General features: G+C 33.9%; 1 protein-coding gene across 4 annotated transcripts; it reads left to right on the top strand.

Annotated features, from left to right (window-relative positions):
• Positions 1–584: 584 nt before the first annotated feature.
• LOC106167131 (vacuolar protein sorting-associated protein 4B-like) lies at positions 585–14,159 on the top strand. Of its 4 annotated transcripts, none has more exons than XM_087012105.1 (13): positions 585–734; positions 1,497–1,819; positions 2,557–2,668; positions 2,907–3,048; positions 3,530–3,708; positions 4,647–4,684; positions 4,913–5,031; positions 5,232–5,380; positions 5,813–5,894; positions 6,057–6,188; positions 8,118–8,205; positions 8,564–8,704; positions 9,048–14,159. In XM_087012105.1, the coding sequence occupies exons 2-13, from the start codon at positions 1,802–1,804 to the stop codon at positions 9,147–9,149; spliced, it is 1,302 nt and encodes a 433-aa protein (XP_086868231.1). In that variant the 5' UTR covers positions 585–734; positions 1,497–1,801; the 3' UTR covers positions 9,150–14,159. The 4 variants fall into 4 exon arrangements, with proteins under 4 accessions (XP_086868231.1, XP_086868234.1, XP_086868233.1 ...); XM_087012107.1 differs by having other exon boundaries at positions 620–734; positions 1,707–1,819; XM_087012106.1 differs by lacking the exon at positions 585–734 and adding an exon at positions 968–1,216.
• The last annotated feature ends 1,794 nt before the right edge of the window (positions 14,160–15,953 follow it).

The following is a 15,953-nucleotide window of genomic DNA, read 5'->3' as shown; positions in this document are numbered from 1 at the left end:
ACCCCCCCCCCCCCCCCGAACCCCCTCCTGGCTACGTATATTGCAGTATCCCTCCCCAACCTATTAAGTATGAGCCTTTGAATTTCATTGTATTAAGTTATGAGTTGACTTTATGCAATATCTCTGCTGTTCAAATCTCGGATCTCCCTTTTTTCAATGAGAATTTCATGCACTACAAGTGACTACATATATATCTGTAATTCGAATCGTTGCAGTCGAGATTAAAAACGAATGTCTGGCGATGAATATCTGTGAGACAGTTTTTGAATTTAAAGTTTAAAGTAACAAATAGTTTGATTTTACCTAAAATAACGTTGCGTACGCGTGTGAAGTGTATAAATGGCTTTCAGCAAGCGTTACGATGAAATATTTTTAAAACTTTCACTTTCCTTTCACATTGCTTAGATTCACAGACGGCAGTCAGTGTGCAAAGTAGTCAATAGGTGTCGCTTAACAAGATAATCTGATCAATCTTAAATTGATACATCTGTTGGCATAAAAATTGACAATCAAATCCAAAAAATATTTTAATACTCTAAAAGACCATTATAGTACGATATACAAATAAATGCTTTTATTTCTTGGGTTTTCTTGAAAGTCACGTGACTCTGACGACTGTCAACTACCGCCGTCTGTACGGAAAGTCAATACGGCTTGGATGTGACAGTAGCAGACGAATAATACTTTTAAAAATACCAAAGCTGGTTTAAATGTCAAACTCCACGAGATTACAGGTGAGTCAAATATTCATTGGTTGATCGCTGTTATGCTGATCTACCCCTGCGAGTAGAAAATTTCCCGAAAATTCCACTATTTTTAGGGGTATTTGTTTTGAAAGAGCTCGTGACTCATGTGCATCACCATTATGATCCAAATATTCAAGATATAGTCTACGTCATTGTGGAATATTATTGACATCAGCAAACCTTTATAAGAATGACATAAAGTTTAACAACTGAACTACCTTTGTTTATCTGATATGAGTGCTTGGTCACAAGACTCGACAGTTAAAATACTGCCGTAACACTAACATCGACATTCGGGTCACAATTTCCAATTTTCGTTCGTCTCACTGCTATATTCAGCACAATCTGACACTGCTACTTTGAAGTGGGAGCAAAGTTTTGCTGATATCTCCAAAAACACAAAATTTAAATAGAAAGTGATTGTTTTTGATGATGATGGTGTGCAGACCAACCTCACAAGTAGCCTACTAGTAAGTCTTTTTTTTTAAGTTAGTTTCCTGTTTGTGTAGATTGTTTACTAGTAATCAAGGAGTTATAACAGACTGTTATAACTCCTTGCTAGTAATACAAGTAACAATACATGTGTATGAGCATTTAGCTTTATGCTTATGGGACATGTTTCTCCAGAAACGAAATGTGCTATTTAGCACTGGATTGTAAATGAAGAATTTGTACTCCCATTTTTTCTTGCTTTTTATTACAGTACAGTACATGTACATTACTAATTTCCATGCCCACATCTCTTTCCAGAAAACCATTGACATATTGATCACCAAGACTACTTTAAGTTGGCAGTCAGTGTGCAAACTAGTCAAAAGGTGTCGCCTATCAAGATAATGGAATCAATTATAAAATGTATTCAACTGATACATCTGTTGGCATTTAATTTTGATAATCAAACCAAAACATATATTTGTTGAATAATCTAAGGCATCATCATAGTGCATTATTTTTTGAAAGTCACGTGGCTCTGACAACTGTCAACTTCTGCCATCCTTTCGGGAGGTCAGTACTCGTACTGTTTGGATGTAGAGGAATTAGCAAAGCTGGTCTAAATGTCCAAGAGCTTACAGGTAAGTCAAATATTCAGCTTATTGTGCTTATTGGTTGATGTGATACTGATCACTGTTATGCTGATCTACCCCTGCGAGTAAAAAAATTCCTGATAAATCCACTTTTTTTAGAGGTAGACCTACATGTATTTGTTTTGAAAGGGCTCCGGCTCCTCAGTCCTGTGCATCACCAGTATGATCCTAATTTCCATTCAAGATATAGTCTACGTCAATGTGGAATGTTATTGACATCAGTAAACCCTCATAAGAATGACACAGAGTTTTGCAAAGTTCTGCCTTTTTTATGAGTGCTTGGTCACAAGACTCGACAGTTAAAATACTGCCGTAACACTAACATCGACATTCGGGTCACAATTACCAGTTTTCGTTCATCTCACTGCTTTATTCAGCTTAATCTGACACTGCTTCTTTGAAGTCGGAGCAAAGTTTTGCTGATATTTACAAAACACAAAATATAAGTAGACATGTATTGTTTCTGATGATGATGATGGTGTATTGACCACTCTCATGAGTAAGTCTTTAAAAAGTTGGAGTTTCCTAATTGTGTAGATTGTGTACGGAATGCTAGTAACATTGTACATGTCTGTGAGCATTTAACTTTATGCTTATTTGACATTTCTCCACAGAAACCAAATGTACTGTTAAGCACTAAATTGTAAATGAAGAATTTGTTCTTCATTTTTTCTTTCTTTTTATTACAGTACATTGCTAATTTCCATGCCCACATCTCTTTCCAGAAAGCCATTGACATAGTCACCAAGGCTGTAGAAGAAGACGAGAAAAAGAATTATGAGGAAGCCTTGAGGCTGTATACGCATGGTGTGGAGTCCTTTCTCCATGCAATTAAATGTATGCAGATTGAAATTTTGTTTTTTTAATCAAGTTTCTTTGTAAAATTGCAGCATATTAAAACATTAAAATTCAAATGTGTTGACTCTCTGGTGCTATTTATACAAATTACTGTTTGGTTAAATTTAAAAGCTTTCACTGATATGTTCATTTACTAATTTAAAGGGTTGAAAATTTTCCATACTAACAATCTTGGGTAGTTCCAGTAATACTAGGAGGTGATTTATTCTGATTTCAGATGAGGCAGATAGTGACAAAGCCAAGGAAAGTATCAGAGCTAAGTGTATTTTATATTTGGACAGAGCAGAGAAATTAAAACAGCATGTCAGTGGCAAGAAGCAGAAAGCAGTAAAGGATGGCAGTAGTGGTGGAAATAAAAAGTAATGAAAATCCATTTATTTATGATTTTTAGAATATTTGTTTGTTTTATTTTACATTTATTATTGTTTTTATTTTTGTTTGCTTTATTTATTTTAAATGGAAAACTATTTTCCAGTTTTTTTTTTTATTTTTCAAATATTTTTCTTTTATGTTACACTTTGAAACATAATAAAAAAGAAAAATTACTTGTTATAAAATGTTATCAAAAAGCATATTGATACAGAATTGCTTTGATATATAAAACTTGCAATTTGATTAAGGATTAAGAAAAAAGACCCCCCAAAAATAAGAGATTAGACCTAAGAGGTGAAAGATTCAATTTATCTCCATCTTTAAGTTTATATTTAATCTTCTACTGTAACCATTTTAAAATCCTTGTGAAACTAAAAAAGTGAAAGGTCACTTACGTAAATAAATCAGGTTTTCTGTAAAAAAATATTCTTTATTATATTATACATTAAAACCAATGCTCTGCTACAGGAAAGGAGACAATGACAGCAGTGACAGTGATTCAGAAGGAAATGCCGAAAAGAAAAAGTTTCAGACACAGCTGAAAGGGGCCATTGTGATGGAGAAACCTAACATTAAGTGGGAAGACGTAGCAGGTCTGGATGGAGCCAAAGAGGCTTTAAAAGAGGCAGTCATGCTGCCCATTGAAGGTACATAAGTGAAGTGTGGATTCCCAGTAATACATATAAACCACTTCTACTAGTTTCTTAATACGACTCAAATAAATTCAACCTGCCGAAGGATAAACTGAATAAATCACTTGATCAGCCATAAAAGAGCTTTAGGCTGCTCCTTTCTTTAAAATTTAACCTACTTTCGTGACCTACTTTTCTGCCCCATTGATATACAGCATAGAATGCTAGCAGAAAAATTTATTCAAATATCATTTTTCGGGTAAAATTAAACAATCCCTTTTTGTAATTCTCTGAGTTATACTACTTGAAACTATATGCTGGATATTGGTTGGCTTTTGTGGCAAAAAATTGACTTCATATGCCTCTTTAAGTTTCCTCATCTTTTCACAGGTACAAGTAGGACATTATAAGATATATTAAGTGATTTTGGACAAATTCCTTGATTAGTTGACAGAAAGTACAAAAGCATTACTGTAATAGCTCTGTATACCAAATGACTGAAATAATGATCAAATACAATTTGAGCTTTTAACTCATTATTTATGCAGGCATGAATTGAGAGGCTAGTTTGCTGTCAGCAATTTCGTGATTTCTTAAAATTACAACAGAAATAGTTATTAGTTGAAAATGCCATTTAATTGACATTTGTACTTTGATTAATACACAAAGTACAAAATCAAAATACATACAGTTAAATATTATCATATGAATGATACTCATGTATGGTAAAATATTTACAAGTTTAAGATATAATTTTAAGTTTCAGCAAAGATGGGTCTATTTATTTCCAAAATGCTGAAAGATTCTTTATTTCTTATTGCATAGAAGTTTTTTTTAGTTGTTGGGGAATAAAGAATATAATAATTATATTATGTTACAGTAATTTTCATTAAAATTGCATAGTGAATCATAATGATCCACAATTAGTAATGTTTTTGAATATTCTATCGTAGGTAAAAGACAGCCACAGAGGGGTATATTATTGTATGGGGTGAGTCAAGTTACAGTATCTATAATTTCAAGTCTCAGTTCTTATTACTTTTAATTTCAGACATTAGTTAATATTTGAGTAAGGCTTGTGGAAAGTTTGAGTATAGATATCGGTCACACAAAAAGATGCAAGAAATAAGGTCATGATTGGGAAATTAATGAGAAAATAATAAGGTATGTAATTGACAATCATAATTATTATTGTTGTTGTTGTTGTTGTTATTTACAGCCCCCAGGGACAGGGAAGTCTTACCTAGCCAAAGCAGTAGCCACAGAAGCCAATAACTCCACCTTTTTCTCAGTGTCTTCATTTGATTTGGTCTCAAAGTGGCTCGGAGAAAGTGAAAAGTAAGATGGTTGATTTCTCTTTAGTTTCTATATTTGCATTCTTATAAAAAAAGTCTGTATAAATGATGCGTGAAAATTTTCAGAACAGACTGTTAGACAAAATTGAGCGTTGTGATGGAGTAGAATCCTTTAACATAATTTCCTTGAAAGCACACTCCTTTATGGTTCATTATGTATAATAATGATGGAATCTCTTTCAGATTAGTAAAGAATCTATTTGAGATGGCAAGAGAACACAAGCCGAGCATTATTTTCATAGATGATTTTGACTCCCTCTGCTCGTCCAGGAGTGATAACGAGTCTGAGTTGGCCAGGAGAATTAAGACAGAGTTTCTTGCACAAATGCAGGGTGGGTGATAAGTAGGCAGAATCTCCCAAGAGACAGTGTGGTTATTTTAAAAATAGGGTAATTAATGGTATACTTAGACAATCTACCTAGAGAGTAAGGGTAGTAGATTTGTTACAGATTCTTTGGTTTGCCCAAGAAAATTCTAAAAGACCATTTGAAGGTTTTGTTAAATGTCATCACATTGATCACAATTATATTTTAAGAAACTTTTAAGATTTTATTGCAAAAGAATCATTTCACCTACTAGTCATCTTCAATTTTTATAGTAGGCTTAGTTATGCATAGATAGGCCTTGCACGTAGCTCACGAAAGTTTCCTTGTTCAGCAATTCAAATTTTCCATTGGAGGAATGCACACAGTTAACTAACAGATGAGATCTGTTTCTGTCAGTTATTGAGAATGAAAATGTGAAAATTTACCTTAACATTTCAGGTGTTGGAAATGATAATGATGGAATTTTGGTGTTAGTAGCCACAAGTATTCCTTGGGTTCTTGACTCTGCTTTAAGGAGAAGGTAGGCAGTTACACACACACACAAACACACACACACATGCACACACACACACACACACACACGCATGCATGTGCGTGCACACACAGGCACATGCACTTGTAAACCAAACAACATCACTGCAAGTTAAGTTAAATAACTGCTTATTGAACTGCTTTTTGCCAGCTTTGAGAAAAGAATCTACATCCCACTCCCAGAAGCCCCTGCTCGAGCCACCATGTTTCAGTTGCATCTTAGAAACACCCCAAACTTTCTCACCCAAGGGGACTTCAGAGTACTAGGACTGAAGACTGAGGGGTAAGCTGTTAATCATGTGAACTGTGTGAGGCCATTAAAGTCGTGCAAAACTGGGGAAATTTGAGCTCTATAAAATTATATACTGATTATTATTATTATTTCACTGTACATATATAAGGCCTTTTTACAATAACTTGATAATCATTCATTTCTATAATTGCACATTTCATTATATATCATCTTTGTCCATTTCTAAGAATGACTTTTTGTGTACAGACACAGATGTGTCTGTACATATAGCCGTCATCTGTGTCGTCGCTGTCACTGTCGCCGTGCACTTTTACCGATAACACGATAGAGGAAAAATGTTTTACCTTTTGTCTTCAAACTTATGGAACTGATGAATATTAATAAAATACAGGTCAGGTTCGAAAAACAGCTTGATCAGGCCATTTTTAGAAAAGTTGTGCAGTTTTTTCCCCTTTTTATAGCATATATGCAACACTGATAACACATTTCAAAGAACACATTCCAAGGAAAACCAATAGGCCCCTTGTCTTGAAACTCACAGAAGTGATCAATCTTACTAAAATACAGGGCGAGGTTTGAAAACCAGCTTGATCTTATCATTTTTACAAAAGTTATGCACTTTTTTCCCTTTTTCTCTGCATAAAATGCAACACATACATGTAATGACCATTAAAGGAAAAACAATGTCACTCTTCTCAAGCTTACAGGAAAGAAACACAGGACTAAAAAGCAACCTGATTTTAGCAAACATTTTATTCACAACAGTGTTATTCCTCTGTAATTATTGTGGTCGTCTCTGTCTCCAGACTTGAACAGTGGTACAATGACTCCCAAAGACCATGGGGTTGAAAAATGACCAGTTTCAAAATTTTAATTAAACAAATCAACTAATAAAGTGTATTATTGTAATAATTAATCTACATCAGTGCAGTATTTATAGAACTCAAGAGGAATACCATCAGAGCCCACAGCTTTTCCAATCTTCATATCATTTATGCTTATCTGCACTTCGTTTAAAGTTATTTTCTTATTTATATCAAGATCTTCCTGGTCTTTGATTTGATGAATTTTCATACTCTTTTATTACCCTCTACCAGGGCGACTGAAAGAGTTTTTACAGATATTCACAGATATGTCTCTTGATAGATAGATGGTCATTTTGGTCCTACTGTAAGTGAGTTTTTGAAAGATTTTAATGATCTACGGACTTTGCTTTTTCCATCATAACAAACCCTATCAAACCATGTGTTTTCAGTTTTTTTTGGTAGCAGTAGTATCTTTAAACTGTGGAGTTCATCAGTTTGCACTCATATCAGTCATGTGTATATGGACCTCATCTTCTTTGTCTTGTTGTTGCACAAAATCGACAAACAGGTGTCAGAATCTCCTCCGAGCGCAACTGAGATTTAATTACAACTTTGGAAGTAACTCTCTCGCTCTGCTAGTTAATTATGCCTCAGGGTATTCAGGGCACAGACAGTGATCACTAGATACCACCAATGGATTTTTCATGTGAATGGTGCCTAAAACTTTGCTATATTTGATTCTATTATCATGTCAATTAACTTATCATCTGCATATAGGCTAGACCCTTTCAGCGATACATACATCAAACCAAACAATATGATTTCATTACCTTGTGTTGGACTCATTTTTAACCATAACAAGTTATCTGTATCTGTGATACCTTGTACTGGTGTAAACAGATATATATAAAGGTCTAGTATCTACATATATTTTCAAATTATTTGTGCCACTTTTGAAACATCACAGTCTAAAAGTTTTCTAACCCAAAGAAGAAACCAGACTAAATGACCAGTAACTGAGGAAAATTACAAACTTTTTTTGGCCTGACTTTTTTTTTCTTTTTTACAGGCATTTGGCATAGAGCCAGTATCAATGTTGCACACTGGCTTACTTTTGCTCTGCTAATATCTATATACTATTGTTTGATTTTAGCTACACTGGAGCAGATATCAGTGTAGTAGTAAGAGACGCACTCATGCAGCCAGTGAGGAAAGTACAGAATGCTACACATTTCAAAAGGGTGAGAGCAATGTGAAGTATAATCTTCTACCTTTTTGTTTTGATCCCCGTTTATTGTAGAAACCAAGATAAAAATTAAAATGAAACTTAAAGTGAAAACACATTGTACTCCAAACTGTTTCCATTAATGTAGTCATTAGAAGACACAGACCCCACAGGTTTCTTTTCCCCTCCCCATAAAAATTAGAAGACTGAAAGTAAATCTTAAAGTAATTTAAAAATATGTTATGAATTATTTACCCAAGAACACTTGTTGCAAGAAACAAAGCATGTCACAAGAGTCTCAAATGAAATGTCTTTTAAAGAGATGCTTACAGTTCAATTGGCTGTCAAACAGTGTGCTTATTTCACATCTTCAGGTAAGAGGACCATCACAGGATAACCCAGATGTCATAGTCAGTGACCTCTTAACCCCTTGCTCCCCGGATGACCCTCAGGCTATGGAAATGAACTGGATGGATGTGCCTGGAGATAAATTTTTTGAACCTGTTGTTTCTATGGTAAGTTTGGAGGAGAAGTTTGTGTCAGGCCTTTGTCACAGCTATGTATATAATGATTGTTAAAGTTAAAACATTGTACAGAAATATCATGAAACTATCACACTGCATCTGTGGTAAGTATTGGGTCTGTCTTTTGTAAACTCCCAGTTTTATGTGCAGCATAAGACAGGATAAAGCAAACTCTCAGTTTAATGTCAGGTATATGTTAAAAAGCCTTTAGCTAGAAATCAATAAGATCAACATTCTGGAGATAGAAACATATATGTACCTAATGTAGCTGTGGTGGGTATATGATATTTTGTCCTGTTTTTCAATTCCTGCCACTGCTGCTTCTGTTTTCCAGAGTGATATGCTGATGTCTCTTGGGAAGACGAAGCCCACTGTTAATAAGGCTGATCTGGATGAAATGCAAAGATTCACCGACGACTTTGGATCAGAGGGATAGATGATTATGAAGATTCTTCTGATAAACTTATAGATATAATTTGATTTTGATCATGATTGTATATCTCTTTGTAAAGGTTTTTATGGTTTTTGCCTGTGTTAATTATGAAGAAACAAGATATAAGTTTTTCTACCAGCATTACTCCAAAGATTTTGGAAATTTTGGATTATAAATTAGTTTTTGAACAGTTTTTATGTGAATAGTTGACATATTCATGTCCTTTTGTCATCTGCTGGCAGTTTGGAAGATTTAAGGATATTGTGATTTCAAGACACAAGAACTCCTGCTGCAATGGCTGTTATCTGATAATTTCTCCAGAAACTGGATTTATTTGTGTTTTATAACCGTATTTTTTGTTTTGTTTTGCTATTTTTACAACATAACCATAATATGATCAGAAACAGTATATCATCTTTCATATTTATATTTGCAGTTCAGACACATGTTACTCAAGTCAAAAGATAGTGAAAAATGATCAAACCTTGTATTATAATAAATTTCAAAACTTAAAACCTTACTCTTTACACAATGCAAAATGTAATCAAGGTGATATTTTTTGCAGAATTTTAACCAATTTTTTCTAAGCCTTGGTATTAGTGCATAAAAACAGTTTGCCGTCTCTTTTTAAAATAATTCCGAAATACTCCTTTTATCATGTAACTTTTCTGTTAACCCTTCACTACCACAAGAACTCTCTCTAGGGCTTCTCAATTAACACCAACAGGCATAAGGGGTGTTATAGTATTTTGAATGCTTAGGATAGCTAAGCTCACCATGGGCACTATGTCTTAATGGAGTATGGCCCAAATGCAAATGTAGCTTGTGTAAAAAGTGTGTAATAATATATACAACATGTTTACATTATTTAATGTTATTGTACCACCAGCGTTAGCGCTGGCGGTACACATGGTTTCGGTCCCGTCCGGATCGTTCCGCCGGCTCCGCCGGCTCCGTGCCGGACGGCTACCGTTACCGCTTCTCCTCCTAGACGGTAAGGGCCCCCGTACCCATCTCATGGATTTAGGTCACCTATAATCTCAACTCGTTCCACGTAAAATTTGGGCTTTGTCGGTATTGGGGTCTAGGTGTGGCACTCATTGCAATGCACCCTTGTCTAAAAATGGCAAAATTAAATGCTAATTATCTACCCTACGGAAGGAGTTATGGGAAAAATTTCTATAGACGGCTTTCCAAAAGTCATATGTGTAGATTTCAAATATACCCTTGGATTTGACCTTTGACCTTTACTTCAAGGTCAAATGGGCCAAAATTTTCAAAAAAATGAAATTTTTTTACGAAAAAAATTTTTTTTGCCCTGTTATTCAGACACCACACAGACTTAACCAATAATATTATTGGAAGGTGTTACCCTTCAGGTCAACTTTCATCTCCATGAATTTGGGGTCAATCGGTGCATTTTCACGGGAGTAGCGGCCATAAGATACTGAAACTGGAAACTGTCTCTAATTCGGGAACCGTTAATGCTAGAGACCCATTCTTTTTTGCATTTTGTAGAGCATGTAAAGCCCAACACTGGAGGTGGTCTCGTTTTTTTTGTATTCCATACGGTTTTCGAGTTACGCTGTATCAAAAAGTACATATTGGTGGTAAAAGCAAAATGTGCAGTACGGTAATGGATAATAAATTTTGAACTCTGGAAAAATAAAACATAAGGCTTGGCAAAGCAGACAACTTGTGTTCAAAAATGACATTATTTCATCAAATTTGAACTTCTGAAACTTCAGAGCACCTCCTATTTCAAGAATTTTGACCAAAATGACATTTTCTTTATTTTAATTAATTTTTTCTGTACGAAATTTAAGGCACATTATGGTAACTCCAAAATTATAACATTTAGTCCCTTATATCTCCAAAACTGGCAGAGATAGGTCTATAGTTACTATTGAAGTTGAATAGGAAGTCATATACTGGCAATCTTACTATGACCTTGAAAGTGACCTTTGACCTACTTTTCACCATGAACTGACCTTTGCAAATTTTTCTTCCCTTTTATCTCCAAAACTGGCAGAGATAGGTCCATAGTTACTATTGAAGTTGAATAGGAAGTCATATACTGGCAATCTTACTATGACCTTGAAAGTGACCTTTGACCTACTTTTCACCTTGAACTGAACTTTGCAAATTTTTCTTCCCTTTTATCTCCAAAACTGGCAGAGATAGGTCCATAGTTACTATTGAACTTGAATAGGAAGTCATATACTGGCAATCTAAATGTGACCTTAAAATTGACCTTTGACCTACTTTTCACCATAAACTGAACTTTGCAAAATTTGCTTCCCTTTTATCTCCAAAACTGGCAGAGATAGGTCCATAGTTACTATTGAACTTGAATAGGAAGTCATATACTGGCAATCTAAATGTGACCTTAAAATTGACCTTTGACCTTCTTTACACCATGAACTGAATTTTGCAAATTTTGCTTTCCTTTTATCTCCAAAACTGGCTGAGATAGGTCCGTAGTTACTATTGAACTTGAATAGGAAGTCATATATTGGCAATCTAAATGTGACCTTAAAATTGACCTTTGACCTACTTTACACCATGAACTGAATTTTGCAAATTTTGCTTTCCTTTTATCTCCAAAACTGGCTGAGATAGGTCCATAGTTACTATTGAACTTGAATAGGAAGTCATATACTGGCAGTCTAAATGTGACCTCAAAATTGACCTTTGACCTACTTTTCACCATAAACTGAACTTTGCAAATTTTGCTTCCCTTTTATCTCCAAAACTGGCAGAGATAGGTCCATAGTTACTATTGAAGTTGAATAGGAAGTCATATACTGGCAATCTAAATGTGACCTTGAAATTGACCTTTGACCTACTTTTCACCATGAACTGAATTTTGCAAATTTTACTTCCCTTTTATCTCCAAAACTGGCTGAGATAGGTCCATAGTTACTATTGAACTTGAATAGGAAGTCATATACTGGCAATCTAAATGTGACCTTGAAATTGACCTTTGACCTACTTTTCACCATGAACTGAACTTTGCAAATTTTGCTTTCCTTTTATCTCCAAAACTGGCAGAGATAGGTCCATAGTTACTATTGAACTTGAAAAGGAAGTCATATACTGGCAATCTAAATGTGACCTTAAAATTGACCTTTGACCTTCTTTACACCATAAACTGAATTTTGCAAATTTTGCTTTCCTTTTATCTCCAAAACTGGCTGAGATAGGTCCGTAGTTACTATTGAACTTGAATAGGAAGTCATATACTGGCATTATAAATGTGACATTAAAATTGACCTTTGTCCTACTTTTCACCATAAACTGAACTTTGCAAATTTTGCTTCCCTTTTATCTCCAAAACTGGCAGAGATAGGTCCATAGTTACTATTGAACTTGAATAGAAAGTCATATACTGGCAATCTAAATGTGACCTTGAAATTGACCTTTGACCTACTTTTTATCATGAACTGAACTCTGCTAATTTCTTTCTCTTTTAACTTCAAACTTGACAGAGATAGGTCCATAGTTACTCTTGAACTTGAATAGGAAGTCATATACTGGCAATTTACTGTGACCTTGAAATTGACCCTTGACCTACCTTACGAAGAACTTAAATTTGATTGTACCATATATATTTTTTGCAATAGTTTAAAAATTCTTGTTGATTGCATTTTTACAGCTTGTCAAGCACAAAACTGGTGGCTATGTCCCTTATTTTGTGTATGTGGGGGTCTATACGAATGCGCTTGCTCCAGCTGGTGGTACAATATTCGGAGGCGGTATCGCCTCTCTGATCCTCTAGTTTACTGAACTTTGCATGTAGAAATGTTTGTTTTTCACATTTAATTATGTCTAGCATTTGTGTATTTTTCATAGAAAGATTTATCATTTACTATCTTACTAAACCTAAATGTGTAAATACTGCATTATTTGTAGAAATGTACTATGTCCTAGTCAGTGAATAGCTGCAAAGCTAATGTTTCCTGAAATGAAATAAATCTGTTGTATTGTATTGTACAGTTTCCTTTACATTGCATGGTTTAAAATGAGAATTAGCGTTTATTCCTAACCCTTTCCCCCTCTCATTGGTTTTTCATCCAGAATCCATCTAACTTCCCTCTTGCTTGCTACTAAATTAAAAGAATCTTTGGTGTTGATAAAAAAAAATTGGTTCTAAATATTTTCGTGTTTTGTATATATATTTTGAAGAATGTTATAAATGTGACTGATGCATACAATGTAAAAAAAAAAAATTGAAAATTTGCATGACTGAGCCTATAGTCGAAGATTTAAAAGTGATGTGAAAACTAGCCTCTTGCAGGGGGGTCCAAACAACTCCTTTTAATTAATGAATTAAATTTGGGAAATATTCCAGACAAAATTTGTATTATCTGCTTTAGTGGTGATTATATAATTATAGAAACAAAGGTTCAAAGTCTTACTTACATATTCTTTCACATTTCAACATCTATAGTAAAAAAAAGTGCTGAAATGCCTAAATGATTTGTCGCAGCCAGGGCTTAAAATGATATTGCATGTCACTGTTGTCAAGATGGAATTTTACTTTTTCTTTCACCCACCAGAGCGATGCTCTTACACGTTCAAAGCCTACTGACTGTGAATAAAGAAGACCCAAAGAAACTCCTTTATCTTCTTTTCCAATGGTTCCAGTTTGTATTTTGCAATGTTGAATTAATTTTACAATATTGGTGGAGGCAGTGCTTCTCTTATACACCTTTTGTTAACATTTTTTTTTTTCATTTTTTAGATAATGTGATGGAAATTTGAATTTTTAATGGCAATATCCATTTTGGCCAAAAGATGTATCAAGTGTAAGCAAATAAAAAGCTGTATGTGCATGAATATGAAGATAATGTAAATAAGTAAATGTCATGATAGCGAAGAGGATTTATTGCAAAATGATTGTTAATAAAGGAGTATATTCACCACACTGCAGCTTTATGATATTTTACATTTTACTGTATGATCAATTAATAATTTATTGAAAGATAATAAATGTTGCTTACAGAGAAACTTTTTCTGATAGTCATTTTGCTGGACATATTTTATTTTCAAACTAGTACACATTATGCCAATCCTGAAAATAAATTTCTAATAATAAATAGCAACACCTTTAAATAAATTAGAGGCATGTCAAAGGGAATTTTTGAAATTAAAAATTAAAACTATTTCCAGTCCTTTAATAAATAATATAAAAAGTTTAATATTAAAGAATTTACATTTCTGATTATTCTTTCATCAATCTATTTATTTATTTATTTAAACATGTATTCATTCACTCAATAATATCAACTCATACTAAGAAATTTATCCAGTTTTATTAATCATGTATTTATTTATATATTCATCATTAAGTGACAATACAATATTCACCTGCATTTAAGAATCTGTGGCAGCTGTCTGGAGACTGTGGCTGAAGCCTGCTGTGTCACACACACTGTAACAGCACACAACTCCTTCATCTGTGGAGGACAAGAGAAGTACAACTCCCAGGGTCCACTGACATATTTGTTCCTGGCCTGCATTTTACTTTTTTTTACTTATTTGATATGACAGTGTTCCCAAAATTTTTTGAATACCAGTCTGACATTTTGTCTGACATAAAATATGTTGATGTCACACATTTTTTGATCATGTCAGACATTTGAAAAACATATCATTTTTCATGTTTTAATTTAAAGACAAGTCCAATAACAACAGAGGTACAAAAAAGTGCCTACATCAAGAACACTGTGAAATAGTGGCCTCATTTTTCAACATGTCACAGCCTGTGACTTAACTTGTCAGCTTCCTGGCCATTTGGATCACAGATTTATTAAAATCCACCAGGATCACTTAAAAGTTACTGGTCCAAAAATAAAATGAAAAAAATTCCAACAGATTGTCAATACTAAAAGAGAAACAAGGCCTTGATTTGTTAAGTCTTTTCATATTTAGGATTGATTGTAAGAGTTTTAGATTTTAGAAAAATATCAATCAAATTGTAAATGTCTGCTAAAAACTTTCAGCTTCATTATATTGTTTTGGTGGAATAATTGTACTGCTTGAAAATTTTTCTAAAAGTAAATAATTGTACTGGGCATTTTTAAAATGTATACATTTAATTTTTCCATCTCCATGCACAAAATACTGGTTGTCAGAGAATGCAAAATGCATATCTACTATTGTTAAATTATTTTATTTTTATGTTTTTAAAATCCTTATCTATCTATCTATCTATCTATCTATCAAAGAAAAAACAAAAATGAAAAAAAAAAACAAGAGAAAGCCATGTAATGGTTCTCAGACATTGCTTTATAATTATATCATTATTATTATAATAGTAACCTGAAATTTTAATCACTATAAATATTTGAAAATTTAAATGAAACTTTTATCACATAAATTGCCAAATGAAAAATCAAATACACAAGAACACAATGGTCCAATATACTGTATATGCATGTTGAATTGAGAAGAACTATTAAGATCATCTCACATTAATATTTAAAATCAACTATTCACTTATTCACTTTTTAAAAAATAAAAAAAATTACATCGTTTTTATCACTGAGTCTGTACTTATGGCAGCTGAGCAGAAATCAAAGCGATATATGCCTTTTTTTTTAACTGTAACGCACGTCAAGTACAAGTATATGCTCTTCACTGGGGGGGGGGGGGGGGGGGGGGGGCGCCACTGTGTCTGCACTGTTGACGTATGTTCATCCCTCAACTCTGAGGCTTCAAAGCTGGGCCCCCGTAACTCGAAAGCACCGCGCATTGCGACCGAGCACAAGCTTCTCCATTCCATAACTCGCCCATACTCGC

The sequence above is a fragment of the Lingula anatina genome, chromosome 4 (genome assembly GCF_051362555.1).
Source record: "Lingula anatina isolate TDL-2025a chromosome 4, LinAna3.0, whole genome shotgun sequence".
NCBI lineage: Eukaryota > Metazoa > Brachiopoda > Lingulata > Lingulida > Lingulidae > Lingula > Lingula anatina.
This window is presented reverse-complemented; position numbering and strand designations above follow the sequence as displayed.

What these genes read in the sequence shown, in the direction of transcription:
- LOC106167131 (XM_087012105.1), top strand. An exon ending in CTTTCTCCATGCAATTAAAT is followed by an intron (nt 2,669 to 2,906) that starts GTATGCAGATTG and finishes TTCTGATTTCAG; the next exon opens with ATGAGGCAGATAGTGACAAA. An exon ending in TGGCTCGGAGAAAGTGAAAA is followed by an intron (nt 5,032 to 5,231) that starts GTAAGATGGTTG and finishes AATCTCTTTCAG; the next exon opens with ATTAGTAAAGAATCTATTTG.